At 33.7% G+C, this 16,620-nt stretch overlaps 1 protein-coding gene and 1 long non-coding RNA gene across 2 annotated transcripts; both read left to right on the top strand.

Moving 5' to 3' along the window:
- Nucleotides 1-823: 823 nt before the first annotated feature.
- Nucleotides 824-3,296, top strand: LOC110798374 (uncharacterized). The gene is made up of 3 exons (XR_002536057.2): nucleotides 824-1,193; nucleotides 1,897-2,797; nucleotides 2,889-3,296. It is a non-coding gene; the product is annotated as an uncharacterized lncRNA (long non-coding RNA).
- A 511-nt stretch (nucleotides 3,297-3,807) lies between these two features.
- LOC110798373 (uncharacterized) lies at nucleotides 3,808-15,825 on the top strand. Its single transcript, XM_056832615.1, has 2 exons — nucleotides 3,808-4,740; nucleotides 14,784-15,825. The coding sequence occupies exon 2, from the start codon at nucleotides 15,208-15,210 to the stop codon at nucleotides 15,823-15,825; it is 618 nt and encodes a 205-aa protein (XP_056688593.1). The 5' UTR covers nucleotides 3,808-4,740; nucleotides 14,784-15,207.
- Nucleotides 15,826-16,620: the final 795 nt, after the last annotated feature.

Raw genomic sequence — 16,620 nt, forward strand, 5'->3', positions numbered from 1 at the left:
AAAAAACAACAACTCAACTACAACTCAACTACACATAAGCTAGCTTAAAAGAAACAGATGCTGACTAGCAGTTGCCCTACAAGCAACTCTGAACTTAATATCTGACAGAATGTCAGCAGGACTTCTACATCTGTGATTAAACACCATATCTACATTTGGAGCCAAATGCTGTAGATACATTCAGCAAAGTACATCACAAGAAGCAAGTCATTGTTACTTTATATATAAGGAACCAGGTTCCAGAAGAACCAAGTTTATAATGAAAATGAGAATCAATTCCGCCCCTTAAAAGTAAAGGAAAACTCATTAAAGTAAATCGTATTAACTTGAAAGTAAATAACCAAATTGTGAAATTTCTTACACTTATTTTTTCAACTTTTAAGGAAGAAAAGACATTGATATCCAAAAAGTATCAGCATTGGTAACTAACATCTCGATTTTTTTTAGTAAAATGTCGTTTTGGATAAGTTTACGTTAATTTTATAGTAACAGCAAATGAAAAACAACTAAAAGTAAATGAAATTAGTTAAAAAGTAAATTGAATTTAATGTAAAGTGAAAAAATGAGAACCAATTTGAAAAGTTGTATAATTACGAAAATGCCATTAATGACACGGGAATCATTTGGACCATCTGATTTTGATGATCAAATGACCCAACTTAATTCTTAGTTGTCATTATAGGGTGTGGTTCTCACCGAATCCAAATTCTACATATATATAAAGGTATAACCAATTTTGCCCCTTAAAAGTAAAGGGAAAACTCTTTGAAGTACTTAACCAAAATGTTAAAATTCTTATACTTATTTTTCAACTTTTAAGGAAGATAACATATTAATAACCATAAACTATCAATATCGACAACTAACATTTCAATCTTTTTTATTAAAATGTCATTTTGGATGATTTACGTTAATTTTATAGTTTAAGTAAATGAAATTAGTTAAAAGTAAATGAACTTGTGGTGTGTCACGACAACAAATTGTATTCCTATCAAAGCAAGTACTATGTTTGAACCAACAAGTATTATGATGAGGTTAATTATATACCATGGATGAAGGTGTTTAAGCAGGTATGTTTCTTGTCTGAAATTGACTGACCCAGCTGTTCACACTTTTGTTCCTGGCCCTAGAGATTCTCACTCTCTCATTTTGTCTCAAATTCCCTGGTATTATTTGTGGTGGATGTGAAGGAGGTCAGTTTTTCTTTGAGATACCCATTTCAATTTTTTGTTTTTATTTCATATTTTTGTACTGTATTTATTGATATATTCATGATCGTAAGTATTTTATTTTGTGATCATGGTTACTGGTTAGATTCCTGTATGTGGGTTCTTTTTTTGGATTTTTGAGTAACATTTGACACTTCTTAGTTAGGGTTTAGGGATAATAATGATACTAGGTAATGTCTGAGTAAGATTTGTTTTCCTGCACTTTTTTGTTTTCCTGCACTATTTTGTTTTTCTGATTTAGTGATTTGTACACTACAAAGAGGGCAAAGCTTGACCCCGCTCCCATTTCATTTTTGTTGAAAATTTGAGGGTTAATTGGGGATTTCCTCCATGAACGAGACAACTTTTTGGTGATCTAAAGGAGTATTCTAAGGCTGAACTTATTGGCATCTTTGGAATAATGATGATAGAACGAACTTGTAGAATATGCTTAGAATTACGGGGAGTGTAGAAAGGTTTCCATTCAGTAGTCAAACTGACATTAGTTCCCACAAAATAATGTATTAGCTATCACTTGGCTACATGGAGTGGAGTTTCTTTTGACTCTGAAAAAATAAACGCACCAGAGACCATTGAACACTTTGCTGAGTCCTTTACATCTCTGATCTTGCAACTATAACCTTTTCCTTTTCCTTTTGCTGATCAATGATCATTTTTCATCAAACAGGTTCGAGCTGGGATTTTACCCAGATTTGTGTGATCTGGGTAAATCATCATTTGATTAATCGTTTATTAAAGGGCAGAATATGTGCTGCAGCTCCTCGACCTGGCGTTACACGACAACTTAGGTAAGCAGTTTCTGGATTTTCATCATGTCTGCAATCTGGGTAACAGGTGAAACGAGCACATGAAATCCTCTATTCAGGTATACAGGTTATGTTACTTCTTCTTACTGGTGCTATAAGCAGAAAACTGCAGCATCAGAATGTTACTTCTTCTTGCGATGTTTTATTCCTCACGTCTTTGGATAGTATGATACTGAGCTACCTCTATAAAAAAAAAAAAAAATGATACTGAACTACTTAAAGAAAAATACAGGATCTGTTAACGAAATGATATTGGCTTGAATCCCTAACCCTTCCTTAATATATGTTGTGACCATATTGTGGCTATCATGTAAGCGTATGTATTTAAGATTTGTAATCCGGTATGCGTTGGATACAGAGGCACTGCGGCTTCTCTCCTTGAATGACAACGAATATTTGTTTTAACCCACCATCAATAAGTTCGTCTTGGGTGTGTCTTGTATTATCTTCGTCATGCTATCCTTTTCAACACCATCTTGTTTTTTGTGCCATGAACACGATCTTTTATGCAATTTCATTTATGTTAAAATGAACAAATCCAAAAAATGCAGTAGTGCAAAATGCAAAATGCAAAATGCAAAATGAAACAATTTACGCTATGAACTCTTTGATAAATGGATATGCTCATTGTATTTGCTAGTAATTGAGTGGGAATTAGGAAAGGGCTCATATGGTAGAGTGCTGTGGGGTGCTTTAAAATGGGCGTGCAGCAGCAACAAAACTGGATGCAAGCATACAACCAGATACGAATTTTTAGCTCAGGTCTAGAACTTCTGAAATCATATTGAGAATTTTGACCTGCTATATTTATCTTCTTGTTGCCCAGCTGCTTATTTGACAATTCTGTTTGCAGGTTTCTATGGTTTCAAGGCTAAAACATGAAAGTTTCGTTAAATTGCTTGTTCTGATGTCCTGCTACGCTGCTGTTTTGCTATTTTGTTCTACTCGGTCTGTTCCTGCTGATTTGCACCTTTTTGTTGTGTGATATGCTATCTTTTCTGCGCAATGTTGGTGCTTTTTTTGAAGACTGAAGGTGGCTGCAAATCTGAAGAGGAGTTACATGTAGCACACATTGTTGTCAGTTTGTATCAAAACTAAATTAGAGCAATGTAACTTGGTTTGCCTTTGGTAATTTTTTATTTTTATTTGTGTGGTTTATTGTAGTTTTTGGTTTGTAGGTACTGCAAGGCCTAGGGTCTTTTTATTTGGTTGATCTTGTACAAATATTGGTTTGTTTTGGATAATTATATTACTTATTAAATCTTCGATTTCCATCAAAAATTGCTGGTTTACTGTTATTATTTTATCATGTTACTTCTGATAAGTGATCTTGCTTCTGATAAGTATGAAATAATGGTAGTTATTTTCGGTTTCTCTGAAAACCCTTTCATGACATTCTCAAATTGCATCTAAATTAATTTTTATATTTCGAAGCAAAATTATAAGGTTGTCGCTAAATATGTGGTGTTTAGAATCAACTTTTTATATTGCCTCTAAATATATTTCGAGGCTAAATGATATGGTTGCCTCTAAATAGATGTGGTTTTCATAAGCAATTTTTTATATTGCCTCGAAATATATTTTGAGGCTAATTATATGGTTGCCCCTAAATAGATGTGATTTTTAGAAGCAACTTTTTGTATTGCCTCTAATTATATTTTGAGGCAAAGATATATGGTTGCCTCTAATTATATTTTGAGGCAAGTATAAATGGATGCCTCTAATTATATTTTGAGGCAACAATATTTGGTTGCCTCTAATTATATTTTGAGGCAAGGATATATGGTTACCTCTAAATGTATGGGCTTTTAGAAGCAACACATTGTGTTTCCTCAAAAAGGGGCCTTTAGAGGCAACCAATAATTAGCGACGGACTTATTAGAGGCATCCACTTTTTTGCTTCAGAAACCCATTAGAGGCTAAATCTCCATTTTTAGAGGCAATTATGACTTGCCCATGTATCCGATTTTTCTAGTAGTGGGACTAGGCTATTGGTTTTGTCATCGGCCCTAAAGGGAGACTTGGAACATATCTCATTATCTAGCCTACTTAGGAAATCTGAGTCCCTACAATCTCATTATTTTGCTAATCCTATTTGCTAATTATCTAAATAATCCAATGATGTTCATATGACGTTCATACTCATTTGAACTAGGAAAGGCTTTAAAAGAGTAATCTTTGAGGGGTTTTCATACTTGAAACTCCCCTCAAATGATCTTCCACACTCCTATTTCAAGTCCAAGATTAAATCTTTATGCTTTATTTTCAACAAAACTTGGTTAAGAAAGTGAAGTTCTTACTCTTAAGAACATTCCTTTTAACAACCATGTACAAGTTTTCAAAAATATTTAATTTTTATACCAAGTTCCATAATACTTAAAGAAGTGCAACCCATTCTTTAAGTTAGAACACGCGAATCATATAATTTCATGTATAAATTCAAGTTTCAAGTTCAAATATTCTATAATGTTTCATTAGGAACCATTCCCCTAAAACTAGAATCAAATACAAGTATGGAGATAATAAAGGTAAAGTCTTTACATAAAAGATTCAAGTTCAAGTTCAAGATTCAAGTTCAAGTTCTATATTCAAGTTCTATTTCAATATTCAAATACAAACTCGGTGATACTTTTTAATGAGAAACTCATTTTAAAGGGAGAATTTTTTACACGATTGGATTTGTACGGGAGCCAAATCACTTTTGAGTAAGTGTTCCTCAATCGGACTTTCAATATCCAAGTTATTTAATTTATATCATACAAGTTCAATGTTTATTGCTTATATATTGCTTATTTCAATTTCGCACCTTTAAATATTGCACCTTTCAATTCTGCACTTACTATTTATGCAACTTTACTTGCCTAGTCCTTCTAGGCAATGTGGTTTCCACCTAGTCCTTTTTCTAGGTGGTGATGTATATTTACTAATTCCTCACTTTAATTTCTGTTGTGATGATGCTTTACTTGTTTATTGCTTTCATCACCCAACATGCTAAATCAACAAAATACAAGTTCTAATCACCCTTTACAAAGATAATTTTTGGACAAATCTGTTTAGGTTCCTTAAATTTGACTTAAAGCAAAGTATCACCATACAAACTTTGCAATTTCAATGTCCTAATTACACATGCTCACCCACCTAAAAGTAGCGTCGTGTTAGGATTTTACTCCGAAAATGATGCTTGTATTGTATGAACCAATTGCAAAATTTACTCAAATATGTGTCTCGTTCCCTTACCCGAGTTTCAATCGGTTTCAATTCCAATGCCTTATCCCGAGTTACATTTGATCTTTCCAAACCGGACCCGAAAACGTGTTTGGTGGCTACTCCATCAATGTTCAAAGTTCTAAAAGCCGTCGGGGTATTTTACGCACTTTCCTATATTTTGAGCTTTAACTTTCTATGTTCGAAATTCAATTACATCACTTGTGCGAACCTGAAATTTGGCTCCCCTTTTAGGGGTGGGAATGAGAAAATCAAGTCAAATCTAGTTGATCACACTCTTGACAAATTGAACAAGTTAGAGCCCTTGGTGGGTCTTAAACAAGATTCATCAAGCTCTCATAAATTACGTACAAAATTCAATGTACAAGTTATACGAAATACGAAAAATACCACTACCACTCAAAAAAGCTCCTACAGTCAAATTCTTTCTTTGGCTTTGAATTCTATTTTTTAGGAGTTCTAACAATAGTTCATTTGTTACTTTCAACAAGTAAGACTAGCTTTTCTTAAATGATCTATAAATCCCTCAACTTTCAAAAGTTCATCAAAATATAGCTTTAGAACGTTACCTTGTTGATATGGTCTAAGCAACAATGCCAAAGATTAGTGGAACTCAAATCAGAAAATAGATTTGAACCTAGTAAGGTTTTATTTGTTAAAGAGTTGTTTGTTTTAATCAAGCATACATGACTCAACCATTTAATGTCCATTTAATTCAAACAAACGAACAAACATTGTTTTGGTTTTCTTTGAATGTGAGTCTTTCTGTGTTTGAAATATAAATTCAGGTATGCCGATTGTGGAACAAAATAGCCATTAAGTTTCAGCCTTGAAAGGACTTAAAACAAACTAGATGACCCTACAACTAAAGTAGCAATGTCATGCTTCATTTTCCACTTGCAGGTCATTAGTGTAGCCTAGATTCCTTTGTTTAAGTTATTACCGAAGTAAGAACCTCAAGCGGTATACTAAGTAAGTTTAACTGCTAGGTCACTTCTCTTTAAACATAAACTTATAGGTAGAAACATAATTGTAAATTCCTTTCAATTGTTCTTTGTTTTCTTATTTCTTGGACCCTTTCTTATAGTCTTAAGATTTAGCTTCTCAAGTGTTGACTTTTATACTTTGTTAGACAATTCCAATGTTATTTCAACAAAGTTCTTGTCATTTTATTCTTGTTGAACACTTGCTTTAACTAGATTATCTCGCAAGAAGCTTCTAAAGTTCTCTGATTATCAATCTATTCGAATGTCTAGTGGCTAGACTCATTCGAGATTAAATAGACAAAGATATTTGGTTGTTAACCATTGGTAAAGTTGAGTGTTCAACTCAATGCTTTATGATTTCAAAACTACATTGTATTTTGAATTCACAAGCACCAACTGGTTTGTCAGTCGACTTTGATAGTCGAAAACAACTATAAAAGTCTTTATAAGAAACGTACATTTTAAATTGCTTATTTTCTCTCATTTCCCTGAATCGTTCTTGGATTACTACCAATCGAGAAAATTTATTGTTACCTTTCTAAAAGGATTTATTGCAGTGGAAGATGTTTAATTATAAACAATAATTAAAATATACATTGAAGCATGCAAAGTCTAAACATTTATCATGAGTAATAACTTGAAATGCAAACATGCAATTTAAACAAGTCATTGGCATTTTATTCGAAATATTTGGTTCCGGCAGGTGGCAATAAAATGAATCTAAGATCCTCAAAATAATTAAAGAACTAAGCATGCTTTGGCTCGTCTTAGTTCTAAAATATTTTAGCTAAGCAAAAAGCCGTTTATAGTAGTCTAGCAAACTACTCTTGGTTGATAGGTACGTCTAAGAACTTATTAGGAAAGCCTATCCCATTTGCCACGACATAAAATGACTCTTTACATATATCGTTGAGTTAAACCAAAACCAACTTGTACTCACAACTAATTGTGTACCTTACCCCATTTAAAATCAAGAAGTGACAATCTACAATGATAAAATAGAACTGCATACCACATATTTAGAGAAAATACATCATTGTTACAATCACAACAATTACTATTATGTATCCCAAAACGCATCTCATACTCCACCGCTTCTAGCTTGACCCGAACAGTGATTTTCGATGTTTTTGCATCTTTCCAAGTAGAGTCTTTCGCAATCTGCGCACGAACTCTTCCGATCGAAGAGTTGATGATAAAAACTAAACTCGTATGAATCCAGATCACCTTCCTGGTTATTAAAACCATGAAAAATACATTTCTCATACATGGATGAGAATCAAGAACCTAGGAAAATCTAGGAAAACCCTAAAACTAAATTGGGAACAATCCAAAAATAAATTGGTAACAAACAAACGGAATACAAATAAAAAACAATAGAACATGAAGAGAAAACAATGGAAAAATAAGGAGAAGAGTCGGAAATAATCTAATTTCCGAAGAAATTAGACTATTTACGGCCTAAAAGATCAAGAAAACTGAAACCCTAAAATAAAAGCAATAGAGACAATTTAGCGCATATGATATGTAACTACTACGTATGTTGTAATAATACAAAACACTGAATCATCTAACAAAAGGTCTTGCGCGCACAAGGTGTACAATAAATTTATTGTACACCAAGTTAACTTTTATGCAGTTTTTCGTAACTTTAACCTATTTTTCTGTAACTTTTATATTATAAAATTAAAAAGTTGATAGATAAACATTTTAAAGGGTTAAATGATTAATTTATACATTATTAGTGATTTTGAAGAAATAATTTTTATTGAAATGAAAAATTTTATCATTAAAAAATAGATAACTTTTACATATATAAACGTAACTTTTAAATATTTTGAATCAACTTTTACTTCGGTGTACAATATTTATTGTACACCCATTGTAAATAAGAATTTGTGATCATCTAAAGTACTCCTCATCAAAGTTGTTGAAGAAAGCAACAAAACATAAAATTATTTCCATAAAAAAAGTAGAGCATGTGAAGTGAGTCAACTATTTCCGGCCAAATGATCCAAAAACAAACAGCAACCCATCATTTTCAGGTATTTTCTTACCACCGGTGAAAATTTCTTTACTCTTTCATGCATCACTTTCGGCCTTTATTTATCCAACATCTGTACTACATAACATATTTGAATGATTTTGTATTTTTGGACCATTAAACTTTAAACATCCACATTTTAGAAGTATACTCTTTTCTGTGAGTCCAAAGTGTTTATATAATGGGGACTAGTTCACGTTACAATACCTGAAAATGGGAGGAGAAAGGGAAATTTCAATGTAGAATAACGATTAAAGTGAGAGGCATTCATGATTCATACAATTGTTCTACCATTCTAATTTTTCTTCACCAAGGGAAAGTTTCCCCATGTTTTATATTTATCCTTTTTAGACAAGGAAAAAAATATCACTAGCCTTTTAATGTTTATTTTTAATAAATAAAAGCATTTTTTCCCCTTTCCCACCTATATATGTTCATAGTTCTTACTGGACCTGGAAAACGTGTTGTTTGAATCAGATTCGAATCGGGTACATTCGGCTTAATTGGGTCATTTATACTTCGGATAGGGTTCGGGTGTGAATTGGGTGATTTGGGTCCATTCGGGTTTAGGGTTAATTCTATTTTTGATAATCGGGTCAGATCTGGTTTGGGTCATAATTTTTGGTCGATATCGAATTTGTTCAATACAAGATTGGTTCATATCAGATCGGTTCATATCAGATCAGGTTCTTCGGGTTATATATATCGGAAGTTTCAGGTTAGATCGAGTTTTTCTAGTTGGATCAAAATTTTCGGGTTTCGAATTTTGATTAGGTTATTAATTTCTCTTTAGATTTGGTGGTCATTCATAAAATTATTATTATTACTACTCCGTATTATTATTATTATCATCATTATTATTACTCGCATTATTCATTATTATTATTGTTGTTGTTGTTGTTGTTGTTGTTGTTGTTGTTGTTATTATTATTATTATTATTATTATTATTATTATTAAAACAATATTATTTTTTTACAAAAAAACTATGGGATAAAGCGTATACAGTTCGAAGTTCAATGGTTTATGCTATGGTAGGTATTGTAAACGATAACTTAATTGTTATATTTTTTACATTTTTACAAGTGATAAATTAGGCGATTTTAGTATTTTTTTTTTTTTTTTTTTTTTTTTGACAAGTGCTAAACAAACATTAAGGAAAGAAAGCAAAAGAAATAGAAGTTGCAGCTGCAGAGGTTGCAATGTCGTGAGCACCTTGAACTTGATCTCGACCTACCTTTTGGATGCTGCACCAGTCGAACATTCTTCCCAGACGCTTAATCTCAGTTATGGTCCAAAGCAGGTTAATGTCAATCGTGCTTTGTTGGAGAAGCATTTCAACCAACATATGAGAATCCGTTAGAACAGTAATATGTCGAACTGTAGCTGTAATGCTCCATCTAAGTGCAAACAAACATGCAAGGACCTCCGCTTGAAGAGCTGACTTCGCTGTCCCTACAGAAGCTCCACCTAAGATCCTATCCGATGTTATCAGAGGATTACTAAGCACCCAACCCATTCCAGCTATCCGAGTATTCTTCTTCCAAGATCCATCAACCTGAATGAAAGACATTATTCCTTGTATCTCTGAGTCAGCAAGTATCACTCTAAAAAAACCCGGCGGATAAAGCGGATCATTTTCCGGAGGATGTAGGAAACGTAATGCAGGAAATGGATGATTGCTAAAGATTTCTTGCTGCTTCAAACCTTCCCTGATAATAATATACACTGCGAGAACCTCACCCCTTTCATTCCTGAATATTCGGTTATTACGTGATAACCAAAGACCCCAAAGTGTTGCAATGAAATAAATAACCCTAACACTATTCTTCCCATCCTGGCATTGAAAAAGCCGGATATAGTAGAGAACCCAGTCAATAAAGGAAAGGTTCTCATTGATTTCTGAATGGATCGCAAGTGATCCATACCTCCAAACGCGTTTCGCACAGTCACAAAACCTGAAAATGTGCTGAATATCCTCGTTATCTTTTGCACAAAAATCACAAGTAAGAGACAACTGAACTCCTTTCTTTCCAACATTCACTTTTGAAGCAATTCCATTGTGAAACAATTTCCACAAAAAAACCTTCCATTTTGGGAGGATCTTAAGAGCCCACAAAATCTTAAAAAAATCCAAACCTGGATGGGCCTGTGCCAACCCATAATCCTCCACTGCTAACATTGCATATGCTGTTTTAACAGTAAACTTACCCGACTTGTGAAAACGCCAGTAAAGAAAATCTTCAACACTAGTAGAAGGCAATTCTGTTGCCACAATTTCCCTGGCGTCGTTAAACTCAAAACAAGAATGAACCCGATTAAGATTCCAACCAGAACCATTAGGAAGAATAAAATGATTAACTTTCCATGTAGCTGCATTGAGTAGTGTGACATTTGATTTAAACTCAGGCACTCTTCCATTGACCCACCTATCCTTACCAGCCCAAACTTTCTTACCATTTCCAATTTTCCAATCACAACCCTTGAACAGAAGATTACTAGCTCGAAAGATACCCCTCATACCCCAAGATAACCTCCGAGAAGAAACATTAGTTATATTACCTGTCTGGAGAGGAAATTGAAAATTCCGCCTACAAATGTCTGATAACACAGAATTTGGATTGCTATGGATACGCCATGCCTGTCTCATTAACAAAGCTTTATTAAGGCAGACCATACTACGTATTCCTAAACCACCCAATCCTTTAGGAAGTTGAATAATCTTCCTCTTAACCCAGTGCATTCCCGAGTTTGCTCGATTTGCCCAGAAGAACCGTGCCAGAATCGAATCAACCTTATAAGAGATTGATAACGGTAATTCCATGCAATTCAGAACATGGGAAGCCATCGAAATAAGCACAGAATTAATGAGAATAAGTTTCTGAGGCTGGGAAAGAGAAACATAATTCCAGGAGCTAATCTTGTTGACCACCCTATCCACAATAAATTGAAAATTAGTACTCTTCTTCCTCACAAGATCAATAGGAACTCCTAAATGTGTACCCATATTTGAGACCAAATCCATCCTCAAGATTCCTCTGAAATTTTGTTGATCTAACAAAGGAGTATTAGGACTTAGTTTAAAATGAGACTTCTGAAGATTGAGTTGTTGCCCTGAGATTCTACAAAATCTACTTATAGTATTTGAAATTTGTGCACAACTATCATTTTTAGCTTTGAAGAAAAAAAGAGCATCATCAGCAAAGAACAAATGTGAGATTAAAGGACAACCCCTCGTAAGACGAATTCCTTGAAAAAACCCCAGATCCGAGCCAAGTTGTATCATCCTGGATAGCACATCCATACAGAAAAGAAACAGGAAAGGTGATAAAGGATCCCCCTGTCGAATACCACACTTTGGATGGAACTGTTCTGAAGTATTGCCGTTGACAAGAACCTTGTAAGAAACAGTAGAAATGCACTGATGAATTAATTGGATCCACTGATTTGGAAACCCATATGCTTTTAGTATGCGAAGGAGAAAATCCCAATGAACCCGATCATAAGCTTTACTCATATCGATTTTAATCGAAGCCAAGTAATCCTTCCCTTTCTTCTTACTATTGATTTTGTCAAGAAGCTCATGGCTGAGAAGAATATTATCCGTCATAAATCTTCCAGAAATAAAAGCATGTTGAGCTGGAGAGATAATGTCTGGCAAGACAGACTTCATTCGAATCACCAAACATTTTGAGGCACACTTATAAATGGTATTACAAAGACTAATTGGTCTGAGATGCCCTACCTCTTCTGGAATGTCACGTTTTGGAATCATAACTAAAAGAGAATGATTCCATTCCTTCAAAAGGAACCCAGTTGTCAAGAAACTACTCACTGCATCGCAAACACACTGTCCCACCTTGTCCCAATGGATCTTAAAGAATTCAACCGTAAAACCGTCTGGACCCGGAGACTTCAAATTTCCCATAGCAAACATAGCCGTTTTAATGTCAGAATTCGAGAAAGGTCTCTGAAGCAAATCAATAGTTTCCTGAGAGATCCTAGGCAAATATAACTCCCTTAAAACCATGTCAAGCTCATCATTGATAGGAATGTCTGCCGAGGACTTAAAAACTTGCTTTAAAGAATTGACCACAAGATCTTGCACCTGATGTTGGCCCTCAATCCAATGGCCCGATTGATCTTTCAAGGTCAAAATTTCATTCTTTACTATTAGTTTATAGGTGAGAAGACAAGACATGGACAAATATAATACTCTGTAATATATTTTAGTGATTAACAATAAATTATCATAATTTAGTAAAGTACGTAACTAATATTAAGACCAAAAGTTGGAATTACTTCAAGGATAATATGTCGTTATAAATAAAATTTATGCTTGTATACGGAGTATATGATTTGATTTATTATGTTCACTTTAATGTATTTAATTTACACGTATCATAACATTATCAAAACCTTTTTCCTATAGCATAAAATGGAATAAATAAATAAAATGAAAATAATAATAATATAAATTAAATAACAATAATATTAATTGTCTAAAAATATAATTAAAAAACATATTTAAACTATTGGTAAAGTTGAGTTGTTTTTTCGTTCGGATTGGTTTCGGTTCTTCAATTCTTTTCGGTTCAGGTTGATTTAAATTTTACAGTTATTTTTTGTTCAAGTTAATTTGGTTTCAGGTGATGATCGGTTCGGGTTATTTCGGTTCGAGTCATTCGGATTTCGAGTCATTTCAGGTCAAATCACTTCCGGGTCGATTTTGAGTTTGGGTCGATTTATTTGGTTTGCGGGTTAATTTCGAGTCGTTGTTTCGAGTCAAATTCGGGTTACAGATTGGATAAACGGGTCAATTTTTCGGGTCAGAGTCAGTTTTTTCTGGTCTACTTCTTATTACTTTGTACAAATTGATTTGGACTTTATTTTTTTTAATAAAAAAAATTACTTTGGTAAGAAAATAATAATTTCCTTCAACTACTACTTTATTATAATAGTAGACTGTTGAGATACAAATGTGAATGCCCACAAATATTGAATGTATGCTATTCCCCCATTAAATGCTTCCCTTAGTTTTTTCCTTTAAGCTATACATAGGGTAGATGTATACGTGTAAGTTTTTGACTAAAATGTCTAAGTGCATAGTGAATCTTGTAGTATAAATAGAGGAGATTGCAAAGAGCAATCCGGTAGAAAAAACTTCCTCTAGTTATTGCTTGTAATTTACTTGCAAAACTATCTGTTTTCATCTCATTTTATAACACGTAATCAGCACGAGTTTTTTTTTCAGGTATATTTTTACATGTTACTCAAAATTTAGAAAAGGTGGTATATATTCTTAACAAAATATTTTTGAGGAGTATGCTCTATAGTTGCCCATATTTGGGATCCTCTATATCAGAAACTCTAAACACCCGTTTTAATAATCAAAGAAAGTTCACATTGTTTTCGGTGTTATGGGCAACCTGGTAAAAAGAGAAAATGTTTATGTACTATATTCATGACACTTGGTTGTTTTTCTTATCCATGCATAGTTGTATATATGCACTCTTACGTACTACTTGCATGCATAGTAACATTAGCCATGCATTATCATTACATATATATACTATTCCTTTGCATGCCTACATACATATAGCTAGACTAGACTTAAAATAAAATAATTTTTTGGTAAAAGCGATGTAGCCTTTATTTTCAGCTACATCTTTATTTTTGTTTCTCGAACCCACGATCTCTTAAACAGACTAGGGTTCTCGGACCATTACGGCTTGCATCCCGGGGGGATATCCTTTTACAACTTTAATTCTATATATCCATTATTTCTTTTCAAATCCACACTGACATTTTTTTTTGGTAAATACTAAAATTATTAACCTGTTTAGACTATAGTATACCAGTTTACTGTAACAAATTGTATAATACAATCATGATTTATCCCCTATAAAAGGGGGATTACCCGTCCCATTTTCACCACACAACATCTTATCTCCTTCTTACTTTTAATCCAAAACCACACAAATTTTCCCTCTAATTTTCCTCCTCCATTTTTCCGATCAAACATGTTCCCGGCCGGCAATCCCGACCCTCCACACGTCTTCACCTTCCAGGAAGATTTAAGAAAATTAAAACAATATTTTGTTTTAATAATGGCCTTAGTAGTCCTTCTTATGACATTAATGATTTTCATAATTTTCAACAAATGAAGATCTCCATTTTTTTTGTTTATTTCCAGCAAGTAAGAACGAAATGCATAATTTTTGTAGTACTTCATTTTCCATTTTGATGTATTAATTGCATTTTGTTGCATTTTTATTTTTATTTTTCCTTTTTTTTACCATATGTATATTATTATTATTATTTTTTCTCTTTTAATTAACGTTATTATCATGACTTATTTGATTTATTTATGTGTGATTCATAATAATAAACTAAGGGGGAGAAGAAAACATAAAATTTTAATAGTTAATTATTATGAATATGATTAATTAATTATAATGTTGATTACTAAGTTTAATGATTATTTGATTGTAGTTAAAATGGGAGATTTGATGAAAAGACAATTCAATGTGCTGGACTTGTCTGGGCACAATTTTTTGGAATGGACTGTTGATGCACAGATGGATTTAAAAGCCCAAGGCCTGGACCATACCATAAAAGATACACTGGTTCCAGGCACTACAGAAATCAAAATTGGCACCGAGCAGGAAAAGACCAAAGCCATAGTCCTTATAAGGCATCATTTACATGATAGCCTGAAAACTGAATATCTAATGGTGGAGAATCCCAAAGAGTTGTGGGATAGCCTTAAAGAAAGATATGGACACCATAAAAGGGTGCTCCTGCCAAAGGCTCAATTTGACTGGACTAATCTGAGGTTCCAGGATTTTAAAATTCCACGTTATTCAAAATTGTATCATTGCTGAGATACTGTGATCAAGCGGTCACAGAAGATCAAATGATAGAGAAAACCTTCTCCACCTTTCATGCGAATAATATTTTATTGCAACAGCAATACCGAGAGAGGGGCTTTAAGAGATATTCTGAGCTGATTTCTCTATTGTTGGTTGCTGAACAGAATAATGGTCTTCTGTTAAAGAACCATAATCTTAGACCAACTAGGTCTATGGCATTCAATGAAGCGAATGCCGTTGAAAGCTCAAACCCACCTGAGGCAAATGTTGCCCATAGAGGTGGACGTGGAAGATTTAACCACCGCGGTAGAGGACGCGGAAACCACCGTGGACGTGGTCGTGGTCGTGGCAGGGGTTATCTGGGCCCTAGAAATAATAATCACAAATGGCATCAACAAGGAAATCAAAAGCACACCCCCTCAAAAGAGAAAGACACATGTTTTAGATGTGGCATGACAGGCCATTGGGGGAAAACATGCCGTACTGCAAAACATTTGGTAGATCTGTACCAAGCCTCAATAAAAGGCAAAGGAAAAGTTGCCGAGGCAAATTATGTAGATGAGGAAAATTCCTCAGGGCCAAGCTTTGATGTATCTGATTTCTTCAATGATAACCCTGATAGTGGCAATTATCTGATATTTGGGGATAATAGTAACATATAAATACCCCATCTAAACTATGTCATGTATCGTTTTTATATTTGTTTCTTATGTATTTTTCGATTACCTTGTTATGAATTTCTAATTTTCGTGAATAAAGTATTTTATTATAATCGTTTCTCTAAACTAATTGCATATTTATTTATGAAGATATGAATCTACCTGAAGTTGATTCCAAGTACCAATGTCTTCTGGACAGTGCAGCAACACATACTATCTTAAAAGATAGGAAGTATTTTTCAAAACTAACAATGTACCAAGCAAATGTCAATACAATTTCCGGGACAGCAAAGCTAATAGAAGGGTCAAGAAAAGCTTGCATTGTGCTCACAAATGGAACAAAATTGACTATTAATGACGCTTTATATTCGAGTAAATCTTGAAGAAATCTCTTAAGTTTCAAAGATGTGCGTCAAAATGGATATCATCTAGAAACAATGACAGTGGATCAAAAAGAATATTTATGCCTCACGGCAGAAAAATGTGGCAAGAAACATATTTATGAGAAATTGCCAGCATACTCTTCAGGGCTATATTGTATGGATATACGGCCAATTGAAATAAATATGATATCTAAGAAGAAGTTAGATAACAAGAATTTTCTTACATTATGGCATGACCGTTTCGGTCATCCTGGAACAGGAATGATGCACAAGATTGTAGCAAATTCAATCGGGCATTCAATAAAGAATGTTAAAATACCCCGATCAAATGAATTGACATGCTCTGCATGCTCGCTTGGCAAACTGATTATAAGGCCATCCAAAAATAAAATTGCCACTGAATCTCCATCATTTT

This window comes from Spinacia oleracea, chromosome 6 (genome assembly GCF_020520425.1).
Source record: "Spinacia oleracea cultivar Varoflay chromosome 6, BTI_SOV_V1, whole genome shotgun sequence".
Taxonomy (NCBI): domain Eukaryota; kingdom Viridiplantae; phylum Streptophyta; class Magnoliopsida; order Caryophyllales; family Amaranthaceae; genus Spinacia; species Spinacia oleracea.